The sequence below is a fragment of the Triticum aestivum genome, chromosome 5A (assembly GCF_018294505.1).
Source record: "Triticum aestivum cultivar Chinese Spring chromosome 5A, IWGSC CS RefSeq v2.1, whole genome shotgun sequence".
Classification (NCBI taxonomy): Eukaryota; Viridiplantae; Streptophyta; class Magnoliopsida; order Poales; family Poaceae; genus Triticum; species Triticum aestivum.
Window position 1 is genome coordinate 19,167,256 of NC_057806.1, and position 12,897 is coordinate 19,180,152.

The 12,897-nt window shown below is 44.5% G+C and overlaps 1 protein-coding gene across 1 annotated transcript; it reads right to left on the reverse strand.

Moving 5' to 3' along the window:
• Positions 1-757: 757 nt before the first annotated feature.
• Positions 758-3,700, reverse strand: LOC123102037 (phytoene synthase 2, chloroplastic). The gene is made up of 6 exons (XM_044523306.1): positions 3,194-3,700; positions 2,441-2,491; positions 2,150-2,322; positions 1,821-2,056; positions 1,343-1,535; positions 758-1,189 (listed from the first exon to the last, which is right to left on the reverse strand). The coding sequence occupies exons 1-6, from the start codon at positions 3,579-3,581 to the stop codon at positions 1,040-1,042; spliced, it is 1,191 nt and encodes a 396-aa protein (XP_044379241.1). The 5' UTR covers positions 3,582-3,700; the 3' UTR covers positions 758-1,039.
• Between the last annotated feature and the right edge of the window lie 9,197 nt (positions 3,701-12,897).

A 12,897-nucleotide genomic window follows, 5' to 3' on the forward strand; every position in this document is an offset into this window, starting at 1 on the left:
ACGCCACATCGAATGGACCGCTCCCGCATACACACACACACACACGCATACGGCGAAAACGAAAAATGGCGACCGCGACGGGGAAGAAAATGCAGAGGCACAGGGAGAAACAGGCAGGTCACCACCACAGCACGGCAGAATCGAGAGGAGAGCGAAGGGAACCAGAATGCAGATCGCCTCACTCTTCTTTTCCACTTGTCCCATGTTTGCATTGCATTGCAGACACATCCTGAGGTGGAAAGAAGGCGTGCGTGTTATCACCATATCGCCGGGATGTGGCTCAGCTTCGCCACGGCCGGAGGAGCTTGCTGACATGGCCGCCCGCCGCTGCGAGCAAGGAGACGACAGAGTCCATAAAGCGTCCAAAAGGGCTGGCCACAGGACCACAGGCCCGATGTGGCTCTCCTTCCTTCTTCAGACCTCACCACAAGATGAGATTATGATGAAGATACTTATGCCAGATGGACATACACTTGGCCAACACTTGCTCACCAGAACATCATCACCACCATCTCCAGTTCCAGAATTCAAGATGAACTCCGTTTACCGGCGACGGTTTCGGGTTGGGATTACCTCCCAAGCTTTACTGCACCACTGACTCCCATATCAGAGAAAGTCTGGGCTCTGGAGCAAGCTCCGCTCAGCTCTGGGCTCAGTGTTAGCCTCCTAGCCGAACGCAAGTATGCCTGAAGATTGTTAGTCTCTAACCAAAAAGGAGAGAAGGATTTGCAGAGGTGAGCTCTGAATCTGAGTGATGTTGATGGTCCTGCTCTTTAGGAAGAAAGAGCGTTTGTTTCTTCTTCATTCAACTGGAGCAATTTTGATTCTCCACTGTGGTAGTAACAAGTGTTTCAGACTTTCAGTACAGCAGGACCCGACATCGGTCCCTTGACCTAAATACCGACGAGGGCGTATGGCAAACATACAGCTGAATATATACAACAGCCAAAAAAAATCATTGTAGGGTGACAGGACAAAAAGAAAGAAAAAGAAGAAGAAAAAAACATCTGATCTACAGGATTGCTTTGCTTTGCTTTGCTCATGGCGAAAGAGCCGCCCTCGCGTACGCCGCCGGTAGAGACAGAAACTTCTTCGCCTTGCCCACGTAAGCCCGCTTGGTGAAGTTGTTGTAGTCGTTCGCCTCGATGGCGTCCAGGATCTGCCTGTACAGCCACAGCGATGCCAGGACCTGCGAGGAAACAACAGTCCCATGGTACTTGAGTCAACAATGCTTGCAATACATATTTTTCAATGATAATTTTCTTATTTTCCCCCGCAAAAAAAAAAAATCTTATTTTGTTTGACAGCATCTCAAAGTGCAGGATTCTGTAGCCTCTCTTACCGGCCATCTGCTCGCAGAGTCTAGATGCATGACACCCTTCTCGGCCTCATCAAAGAAGAGCCTGGCGCGCTGGATTTGGCCCTTCATGAACCTCCTCCATTTATCCGTCACTTTCCCTCTGAATATGTCCTCTTCTGTCAGACCCGCCTGTGCCAGTTCGTCCAGTGGAAGGTATATTCTCCCCCTCCTTGAGCTGCAATTTTCATCCATAAAGACAAAAACATTAGATTACAAACTTACAAACAAATAACAACAAAATATTCTGAACAGTGACAGGTTGGTTAGCCTGATAGATACAAGAAGAGTAAAATACACTAGTCGTAGTTGCAGTTTAAAAAATGATGCCTTACTTGGTACGTTTTACACAAGATTTCAAAGGACAGAGTGTTTAATGTATTAGTATTAGTTTACACATCCAAAACTTACTGAGACAGGAATCCACATGGCTTGTAATAATGGAGTAAAAATTGGTGCTTACTCTTCTCCTACATCTCGGAGGATGTTTGTGAGCTGGTTGGCAATGCCAAGGGCCAGTGCGGCATTGTACACGCTCTCTGCTGAGGCCTTTGAGTCCGGAGCAATCCCCATCACCGGTACCGTCATGAGACCGACAGTGCCAGCGACGTAGTAGCAGTAGAGGTAAAGCTCGTCAAAGGTCATATACCTCGATTTCCAAAGGTCAAGCCTCATCCCTTCAATCATATCTCTGAACGGCTGTAAAGAAAAGAGATTATGATGTTACTATCCAATAACTTCTATCTGACGGAGTTTCATAAATTCTACAGTAACTTCTTCGGCTTATCTTACCTGGATATCAATTGGAAACTTTGACGCCGTGTCAGAGAGGGCTGCGTCGTACATATCATATGGGCGGCCTTCGAAGAGATCCTCTAATCTCTTCTCCCACCGATCCAGCGCCTTGGGCGTGATGTAAGATGAGTTAGGGCCATCCACTAGCTCATCAGTTCTCCTGCACCATACTGCAAAAACAAAAAAGTGGAAAGTGTCAGTTACGAATCAGTAAGGCCAGAAGCAAAATTTTCATATTCAGTTTCATGAACTGCAGTAATAATAACTAAAACTGCAATTCAGACGTACCATAGATCGCCCAAACGGCTTTGCGCCTTTCAGGAGTCATAAGCTGTGTGCCTGCCACAAGAACAAACATCTGTGAGAAACTAAAGACCATAAAGATCGATTTTCAGATGAGATCCTATCTAGACTCATAGCAATAGAGGATGATTTCTCACAAGATTGGAGATCCAAGTGGAAAAAGGAGAACAAAACTAGAATAAAGATAGAAGTACATGAGCTTAAAATCAAGCCCATGCATCTCCACATCATGTCAACCCGACCAAACATGCCTAGCCCCATCCGAGAAAGCTATAACTAATTAATATCACCAGTGGTTCTCAATCCCCGCGACGTGGACGACTAACTGAACACTCCCTTTTACTGATTGCTTCCCTGAGATTGGCCAAGATATGCATGGCACGTAGCACCCACGTGCACCATCTTTACCTACCAAAGTCGGCAGATCCGATCGGCTTTTATATCCGTGTGTGTGCTACAGTTGCTGGTTAGACTCTAGATAAGCTTCAGGCAGCTGGTTGCCTGCCTGACAGTCATCCTCCCGTGAGGATTCTGGAGCAGAAGAGCTGCTGCTCAGGTAGTGGGAGCACAGTATTTTCTATGCGATGATGGAATATCACGAACGATCTTTTATTTGTCGATCCATCCTACGGTTAAATTACTCGTTGCAGTTTTGGACTGAATGTGGTGAGACGGATGGTTCAGCTACTGGTGTCATCAGAGTTGCAGAGTAGTGAGTGCGTGAGGGGGCTGGCTCACCGAGGTAGAAGGTCTTGGCGTACTCGGCGCAGACCTCGCCGCAGCGGTCGTAGGCGTCGCCGAGGAGGCCCCAGCCGAGCTCGGCGTCGCCCTCCTGCTCCAGCTGCTCGTCCCGCCAGCGGCGGCGCCGGCCGGCGTCGGCCTCCCGCGCCGCCCGGCGCCCCTGCAGGTCCTCCACCAGCGCGGCCTGCCGCAGCACCACCTCGTACACCGCCTCCTCCGTGGCCGTCCGCGCTGCCACCAGGCTGGCCCTCGGCGCCGCGCCGCCCCGCCTCCACGCCGCGGCCGGGAGCAGGCCCCGCTGGGCCTGGTCGGCCGGGTGGGGGTGGAGGAGGAAGGCGCGCGCGTGCGGCCTGCAGGACGTGTACACGGCGGAGGATCCCGCCATGGGTTGCGCTCGCCCGCTCGCCCCGACGGGTGGAGGGACGGATGGGTGGATTGGTTTTGGTGGGACGAGAGAGAGGCCCTGTGTGCTCTCTTGGGTTGGGTTGGGTTGGGTGGTGGAGCAAAAGGGTGTGGGGCTGGGCTTTTAAATGGGCGCTCCAGCTTTTCACCAGTAGCCGTGGACGTGGCCCCGCGAAGCCCAACCAACACTTTCCACTCTACGGCAGCCGCCCTCCTCTCGGCTACCACTCTGAAAAATCAAAATTCCAAATGCGACGGCCATTTTACCCTGGAAAATGTTCTTGGCAGTTGGCGCCAGCTACTGGATGCGGATGGTAAAGAATCCGTCAATCTCAACCGGAAAATGAAGACACGACTTGGTAGTCTACGCCCTGCGTCGTGCACATTATTTTTACCGGCGCTCGTCGAATCGACTGCTACCTTTTTACATAGATAGTGCTGGAGGTGGTTCATTTCTTCTTCGTCCCGAGTCCCTCGGTTACTTCGCAAATATTTGTCTTCGAGCAACGGCTTTTACCTGGCCTCCTACATTCCATTTCAAAATAAGCTTGTTGATAGTGCCGCGATGCTCGACATGTCCCGCGATGGTTGCTTCGGTGTCGTCCAATTATCGTTTACTATATTTAATTACATAATTTTCCTCTTCTCTCTTGTAAATAGATGGAGACCCTTTGGGCTCCAACTTTGAAGAAGAAAAAACTTTACCTAGTCGAACCGTATCCTTTCCACATGGTCATCTAGGACCACAAGGCATGGACGGTGTCACATTCATCCATCGTCCGGCTCCACAAGACTACGATCATATACCATGTCCTCTATTGTAGCTAACTTACTACTACTCCATTTTCTTAAATTACCTACTACACTCATGTAGAGCAATCACTCATGGACTCTTCGGATATTCGTTACAATGGATGGCTGGGTCCTTTGTGACCCTACCATTGTTAGAAAAATCCAAAAATACAAGCTAAGGTTGTCAGATGAGAGATTGTATGTGTTTTTTAGAAGAACAGGTATTGTATACGCGCGTCAAAATGAAGAAATTCATATTGCCGGATTTATCATTAAGTATGCTCTTATTGTTGTGTGCATTGTAATTATGTTACATTGTATAATTATTTTTTGTGAGTTGGCGCATGGTTAGACAAAACGAAATCGCTGATCATCAACCATCAAAGAACCATACATATCAAAGACTATATTACCTGCTAAAAGTAACATGTGCATTTTTGAGATTGAAGAAGCAAGTAATCAAGATTTTTTACACAAAGTGAGATACTTAGGCCTTATATAATGCAAAGTGCTTAGAAGAGGTGCTTAAAGAGATAAACACTTTCTTGTTAAGCATCAATGCTTATATTTATAAAGGGCAGAGCAGACGCATAACCAGGCACCCTTTCTAAAGAAATAAAAGCTCATGTTTGAGAAAAATTCGATTTGTTTTACCAAACATCTTGCCTAAGCATCTTGCATGATACAAAGCCTAATGGGAGCCTAATACGACTCCATCGAGTTAATCATTTGGCCTGCCCTGCCACGTCATGCATGTGGCGTGGAGGCGACAAGGCGCCGTCGTCACGTGGAGGCAGCGCGAATATGCCCCCCGGCCACGAAAATTCTACACTTAACTAACCTGTGACCATTACGTGTAACATGTGTATATTGTGTGCGACAAATACTAAACTCCAGGAGGCCACCTTCCGACACGCCGCGGAATCCTCACCTCCCAAGATTCCCTCTATAGCAATCGGAGTAGAAGAAAAAGATCCTCTCTAGCTGACAATTTTTTTTTTACATCAGTACAGAAACAAGTGTTCATATACATGCGCATACACTCACCCCTATGAACGCACACACGCACACTCTACCCCTATGAGCACCTCTGAGAGACTGAGCCGGCATATTATCTTGAGATTTACGAAGTCACCGTAGGCGTCTCGTCGTGGACGGGAACGTCTCCTCCCACTGAAAGCGCATCGCCGGAAATCCTGAAATAAATCCAGGAATAATGCGAGCACCGGGATTTGAACCCTGGTGGGTTAGGGATACCATTGTCCACCTAACCAACTCAACCACAGGTTGATTCTCTAGCTGACAATCTTTACTTATATATTCTATCTATTTCCAAAAATGGATTTTGGAGGCCTCCATTTGCAATTTTCAAAATTCATCAAAATTTATATTTCTATGTTTGTTTGTTTGTTTTTAAAATATAGATATACATGGAGGCATAACACACATGTGTGTAAATTTTAAGGACGAAATATGTTGAGATGAGGGATGAGCAAAAAAACAACAAATATTGGGCTGTTAAGTGTTAACACATGATATTATTCATCCTCAAAGTCCATCAATTTGTTTTTTATTTTATGAACAGGTCGCATTTCAAGGCTTTGAATTTTTACACAACATACACATCACATCCTTGTATGCTTGTACATTCTTTTCAGATTTTTTTTTGAAACTGAAAAGTTTGATTTTTCTTCTCTTTTTTCCAACATTCCGGCCTCCATGGAGGCCGAGCTCCAAAATGCCCCACTCATCTATCTCATGTAGAGTAGTTAAAGAACAAATTATGTGATGCATTGTACTCAGATTCCATTGTCCTAAAATTATGGGTGGTTGGAATTAAATTAGAAAACGTGTAAATGGGAGAAGACGTCTAGTACAATGGGAGAAATCCCGTATCTTTCATATTAAGAGATAATCTCTTAGTTAAAATAAGGCAAAGTCCCCTTTTGGTTTCTCTTTTGCTATTTCAATTAAGTGTGTTGATAATTACGTGAGGGGTGGGACGACATGTTGGTTGTGTTTCTTTTTCTCATGCTACAAAGAGTTGTCGCGCGCACACCCCTCCTTCATGGTGGTGTTACTCCGATGTCACTAGAAATATGGTACTAGAGGCTTTGACATATGCTTTGAAATTAATGAACATTTCAATTTTCATGAATCATATATTGAGCATTGGCCCAATATTCATAACATCAAGTACCTGCTAGTTAGTACTGCTAATTGTTGATCTGCTTTTTGATCTAGTGGCCAAAGCGGTGCCCGTCGGCCTTTTACATGTTGTTTAATTTATGTCTTTTTTTCTCTCCTTGCAGATGTTGTGTCCCTCTCATTCGCATCCAGTTGCCACCATTGTCATTATATGATCCACACCTATCTATTATAGTATTAAAGCAATATGAATTCTTTGGTATAGGATTTTATGAAGTAAACGTATGCTTCTGTTTCTTCCACACAAAGGTTTTGCACATTAGATAATTTGGTGTAGGATTGTTATTGATCTTATGCATTTGCCCATTGATTTCTAAAGGGTCACGTTCTTAAGCACTGGAGGGGTGGCTATGTAGTGATGGGTTGCATAGTGAACTGATTTTCTAAACGGATTGGAAGATCCGGCCATATAGGGGAGGAGAAACGGTGCCGCTACTCACACTATGATGGTTGGGAGATGAGCGCATAGAGCTTTGCTGCACCTATGAAAATTAGTTATGAAAATTAAAGTAAGGGATTAATTGGCAGCATTTTATTAGAGGGGAGAGGGGTGCAACCTAAAATTCAGGGGGTGGGGAGATTGATGTGAGCAAGACATGTACTTACGTAAGACAATTTTAGTAGCTATTCTGTGGGTGTAGGATTTTCGGAGCGCATAATAGCCGGGTTTATGTCTTTGTTTCTGTATTTTTTTTCGCACTATGCCTCGCTCATCTGCATCCAGGGGACACAGTTTCCTCTATAGGATCCACATTCCTACAATGACGGCTCAATTCATATGTTGGCCTATGGTAGCTTGGGGAAGGAGGGGGCCATTGCCCCTACCCCTCAAAGTAAAAAAAAAGAAAAAAATCAGTACCCTTCTGGATCACGTTCTTTCCTCATTTAGCACCACATAAATACTTCTCATGACCCCTGACAAGATTTCACGGCTCATCGTAAATCAAGACATTTTGTAGCCACCCATGCCAAAGCGAAGACATCATGCACAACACATGGTTCTTTTCCACTTTTTTGCGTGTCAAAGAAATTGGTGTGATTGTTCCTAATCTTACTTATTGATTTGCCCACCTGCAAGTGTTCTTAATCACCAGCGTGAGTTACAAGCTAGGTAGCTAGAGATACTGAGCAATGATATGTTTGAGAAAAAAATGGATGGACATGTGTCTGTTTGGTCGCGCTCTAGTCTGTGCGGGAGTTCCCACTTTCTCTCTAACTACATGCAATGTCTCTGTGATGGACATCTTTGTACTCATGATTTTCTGAAAAAAACGTTGGTCCGAATTGGCATACTGTAGGTTGTGTTGACGCGTGAAATGAAAGCTATATAATGGCACACTTTTAATCCATGTGGTGCGCACACCATGGTTGATGGAGCATCTGCAGTGGGCTATGCCACGTTGCTGGTCGCCGTCTCTCTATCTGGCCATCTCGCTAGTGTCCAACTTACTTTTTCTTCCGTGCTTGTTCTTTCAAAGAAGAAGAAGAAGCCGAGAACGACTTATCAAAGACTGAGTCCTCGTCTAAAACATAAGCAAGAAGTGGTGTTGTTCCTTCTCGATCCACACAAAAGGCGGTGTCAAGGCTACCACTGAATAGAGTGGTAAAATGAAAAGTGTTGAAGTCGTCGTCATCACTGCTCGTGGGTTGATTTGCCATTAACATTTTCAGGCCGAATTCTTCTTCAATTTTCCCTTAACATTTTCCTTTGCAATTCCCCTCTTCCATTTCAAAAAATGGAAAATCACAGGAGAGCAACACATCCGTGTGAGGACTCTTCTGCGACGGTGATCCGCTGTACGTTGCGTTGCTTTCGGTCGCCGGACAGTAGGTAGCTCCCAAAATAAAGCGAATCAGCAATGAACTGGATTTTGCAAGTGATATCAGTGGTTTGGTCGATGAGGTTACTGCCGTTTGGACGCCAGGACACACACACACACAGTACAACACAACAGTAACTAATCGAAACAAATTACTCCCTCCGTCTAGATGTGTAAGTCATCTTACGAAAATCAGATATTCCCAAAAGTCCTAGACGCATTGCATTAAATTTCTTTCTCGTTCCCCTCCCAGCCTCGTACTACTGCCCACGTAGAATAAGTGCAGGGGGAAGAGGAGGTGCCAGCCAGTGCATGCATCACTGCTGGACTTTGATTAGGCAAGAGATTGATGGTTGTTTGCATGCACTCACGTATTCAATGCTGATTTTATTTCCATTTTAAACCAGCGCTGTGATTGAAAGATTCCCTGCTTGTCGTGCTCCTTCTTGTCCAATCTCAATCCACCTAGGTCGCAGTGCTCTTCCTAATGTGACTTACACACCTAGACAGAGGGAGTACTAATAATAAACAATGTCGCATGCCTGCAGACAAGGTTTTGTGTCGGGAAAGGATTGGCCGGAGTACACGAGGCAGTGATCGAGTCTAGGAGCGGTCGCAACCATTGTGTTAACAATGGTGTTACCATCGCACTCGGCTATGGCGGACTAATTCATGTGCATGTTTAGCCAATCGAGTCTAGGAGTAATCGTCAGCATGCATCGATCTCACTCGGCTTGATTAGCAGGCCGTCATTCCCTACTTGTTTTAACCCAGCGTTGGATCGACAGCGACTAGAGCGAGCGTGACACCATCAACAGGGCTGGCTGGCTGGCTGGCTGGCTGGCTTCTAGAACCGCTTTCAATTGACACTTGTTGACACGGCCTCTCAATCTAGCTAGTGGAATACTCCTGTATTAATTAGTACACTAGTTCTCAGAATAGTAACGTGACAGGATGTAGCACTATCAATTAAGATTGTCCATCTAAAAAAGAGACCTTTTACGGTACATCAGCTCAATGTAGACCGTTCATTTCTATCGTTCGACGGTTCAGATGTTACAATACTACTCTAGATTTCCGGTAATATATTAACTAAACAAAGGTGTTTTGGGTAGTTTACATTTATCCATCTCGCAGGCACCTTCCCCTCAAAAACAAGTGGAGGGCAGACCTGAAATATCATGTAGTAATTCTCCATCCCGCAGTTGTTCATTTGCCGTCGCCATTGCCAGCCGGCACCATCATCGCTCGTTGCCCCCGTCGAGTCCGCCACGTGCCAGCGTCCCCGTACTGGCCTAGCTAGCTATCGGCGGCGGCGAGATCGCCATGCCTTTCGTGTTACCCTCGAGCCTACAGAATTTGGAGTGGGTCGCCGACGGAGACGACGAAGGCGAGGGCGTCGCCCCCGGCCGCATGCCCCCGTCCTGGTCCGTGGCTAGATTACCGGGTCTATGGTGTTCCCATCGAACCTCTGGAATCTGGAGCAGAGTCGCTGACATGGAGACGACGCCGTCGCTCCGGCCGTATGACCCCGGCCTTGTCCAGTCGGTCCCATGAATGAACTTGCAGATACTAGAATACGAGGCCATATCATGGCAAGTACTCCACTCTGTTTAACACTCCACCAACTAGCTAATTACGTGGCTACATGCTACAATTGCTAGCTAGTTCGTGCCGCCGTCAGCAGCATGCAGGCAGGGTAGGCTGCAATTTTTGGCAGCGTTGAGTACTTAGTTGACGGTGCGCTGGGAGGAGTGCAGGCGGTGTCGGGATGGCAGAGCTCCTGAGAGCTCCAGCCTGCAGGCAAGCTTTGGGATGGCCAAGAACATGGGGCGGGACCTGGCCGTCATTGGGGGCGGAGGGCTGCAGCGGCGTCTATCGTCTGCGGTTTGTCTAATAATTAATTAGAGGAAACATAATTTTACTAATACTCCCTCCATTCCATAATATAGTGCTTCCTCTATCTCTGTGCTTCAACTTTGACCGTAAATTTAACTATCAAGACCAATTGCGGCGGGGGCAAAAATTATATCAGTGAATTCGTATTCGAAAGAAGTTTTCAATTATATAATTTTTTCTCCCGTCGCAGTTGGTCTCGTTGGTTAAATTTATGGTCAAAGTTGGACCTCGGGAAGCGCAGGCGCACTATATTTTGGAATGGAGGGAGTATGCCCTTAAGCCAAAATCTGACCGCCTCATACTGACCATTGGATTAACTTAATACTATCTGGTATGTTGAGTAGTATAATGTACCGTAAAAAGTCCCTAAAAAAGGAACCACAATATCTAGCGAACGTATCATGGCAAATTATGTTTGAAGAGGTAAGTTTTGCCGGACGAAAGTTTGTATGTTTTTTTATAGAAGAATAAAGATTGTATACGCTCATCAAAAACAAGATATTAATATTTACCACATTTATCATTAACAAGTATGCTCTTACATTGTATTATTGTATAATCATCTTTATGTGAGTTGACGTATGTTTGGACAAAACGTAGTCGATGGTCAGCCATATCGAAGGAACCATATAGATCAAGTGAGAGACTATATTGTCTGCTAAAATAAGTACTATGTACATTTTGAAATCGAAGAAGCAAGTAACCAATATGTTTTAAACCAAGTGAACTCAATGGCTACAATAGGAGCATAATTAAAACTCCCTCCGTTCGTAAATACAAATCTTTTTAGAGATTTTAATATGGACTACATATGAAGCAAAATGAGTGAATTCACACTTTAAACTACGTCTATATACATTCATATGTAGTCTATATTGAAATCTTTAAAAAAACTTATATTTAAAAACGGAGGGAGTACGATTCAGTCGAGCTAATCACTTTGGCCTGCCATGCAAGGTGATGCATGTGGTGTGGAGGCGACAAGGCGCCGTCGTCACGTGGAGGTACAACGAATATGCCCACCCCCCCCCCCCCCCCCCCCCGACCATACATGCATGCACGATGCATCGTTCGTGGCGGTCAATCTGTCACTTGTAGTACAGTACATTATATTACTGCCTACACGCACTTAATTAACATCTCACCATTACTCCCTTCATTTTAAATTACTCGTTACAGAAATGAATGCATTTAGAACTAAAATACATCTGGATACATCCATACCCTTCGGAACGGAGGGAGTACATGTCAACATTTGTATATTGTGTGCAACAAATACTAAACTCCGGGAGGCCACGTTCCGACACGCCGCGGAATCTCAGCTCCCAAGATTCCCTCTCTATAGCTAGTAATCTGAGAAGAAGAAAAAGATCCTCTCTAGCTGAAAAATCTTTTCTTGTAAACCATGTTATACAATGGATCTCAGTGTTACCTTTAGCAGTTATTAGTTTCACGATCCTAAAATTATGGGTGGATGAAACTTAATTAGAAAACGCGTAAATGGGAGAAGACATCTAGTAGTACAATGGGAGAAATCCTACCTGGAAATTCTTGCTTAGAAGAAATCTCGAAATCCTGGTGCACAGATTAAAAGGCGGCAAAGTAGCAAGATTGTAAGCCTGGACTGAAGTTAACTTTTGATTTCTCATGTTGCCTAAAGCTGGGACTGGCTGAGTATTTTCCTTTTTCTGTTTGTATATACTTCTATTTAATGAAAATTTAACCGTAGAACAAACTATTGTTCTACGGTCATTGCCTAAAAAAAAGCACAATGGGAGAAATGCCTTATCTTTCATATTGTTCTACGGTCTCCGCTGCCACTACCAATATGGTGCTAGAGGCTTTCACACATGCTTTGAAATTAATGAACATTTGGAATTTTTCGGAATCATATACTCCCTCCGTTCCTAAATATAAGGTGTATTAGTTTTTCAAAAAGTCAACTGTTGAATATGTTTGACCAACTTTACAGCAAAATATATAAAGATTTATAATACTAAATATATAAAATGTAAAAATATAGTTCATGATGAATCTGGTGATAATGATTTGATATTCTAGATATTGATATTTTTGTCTATAAACTTGGTCAAACTTAGAGAAGTTTGACTTTTTGAAAAAATAATACACCTTATATCGAGAAACGGAGGGAGTATTGAGCATTGGCCCAATATTTCTAACATCAACTACCCGCTAGTTAGTATTGCTAATCGTCGATCTACATTTTTTGATCTAGTAGCGGAAGCGGTGCTCATCAGCCTTTACATCTTTGACTTATGTATGTGTTGCTCGCCTCGCAAGTGTTGTGTCCCTCTTGTTCACATCCAGGTGCTACCGTTGTCATTATATCATCAACACCTATCTAATATAATATTAAAGCAATATGAATTCTATGGTCTAGGATTTTATTTAAGTAAATGTATGCTTCCGTTTCTTTCACACAAAGGTTTTGCACAATTAATAATTTGGTGTAGGGTTGTTCTTGATCTTATTCATTTTCCCATAGATTTCTAAGGGGTCCTATTCTTAAGCACTGGAGGAGTGACGATTCATTTATTTGCACAATGAACTGATTTTCTA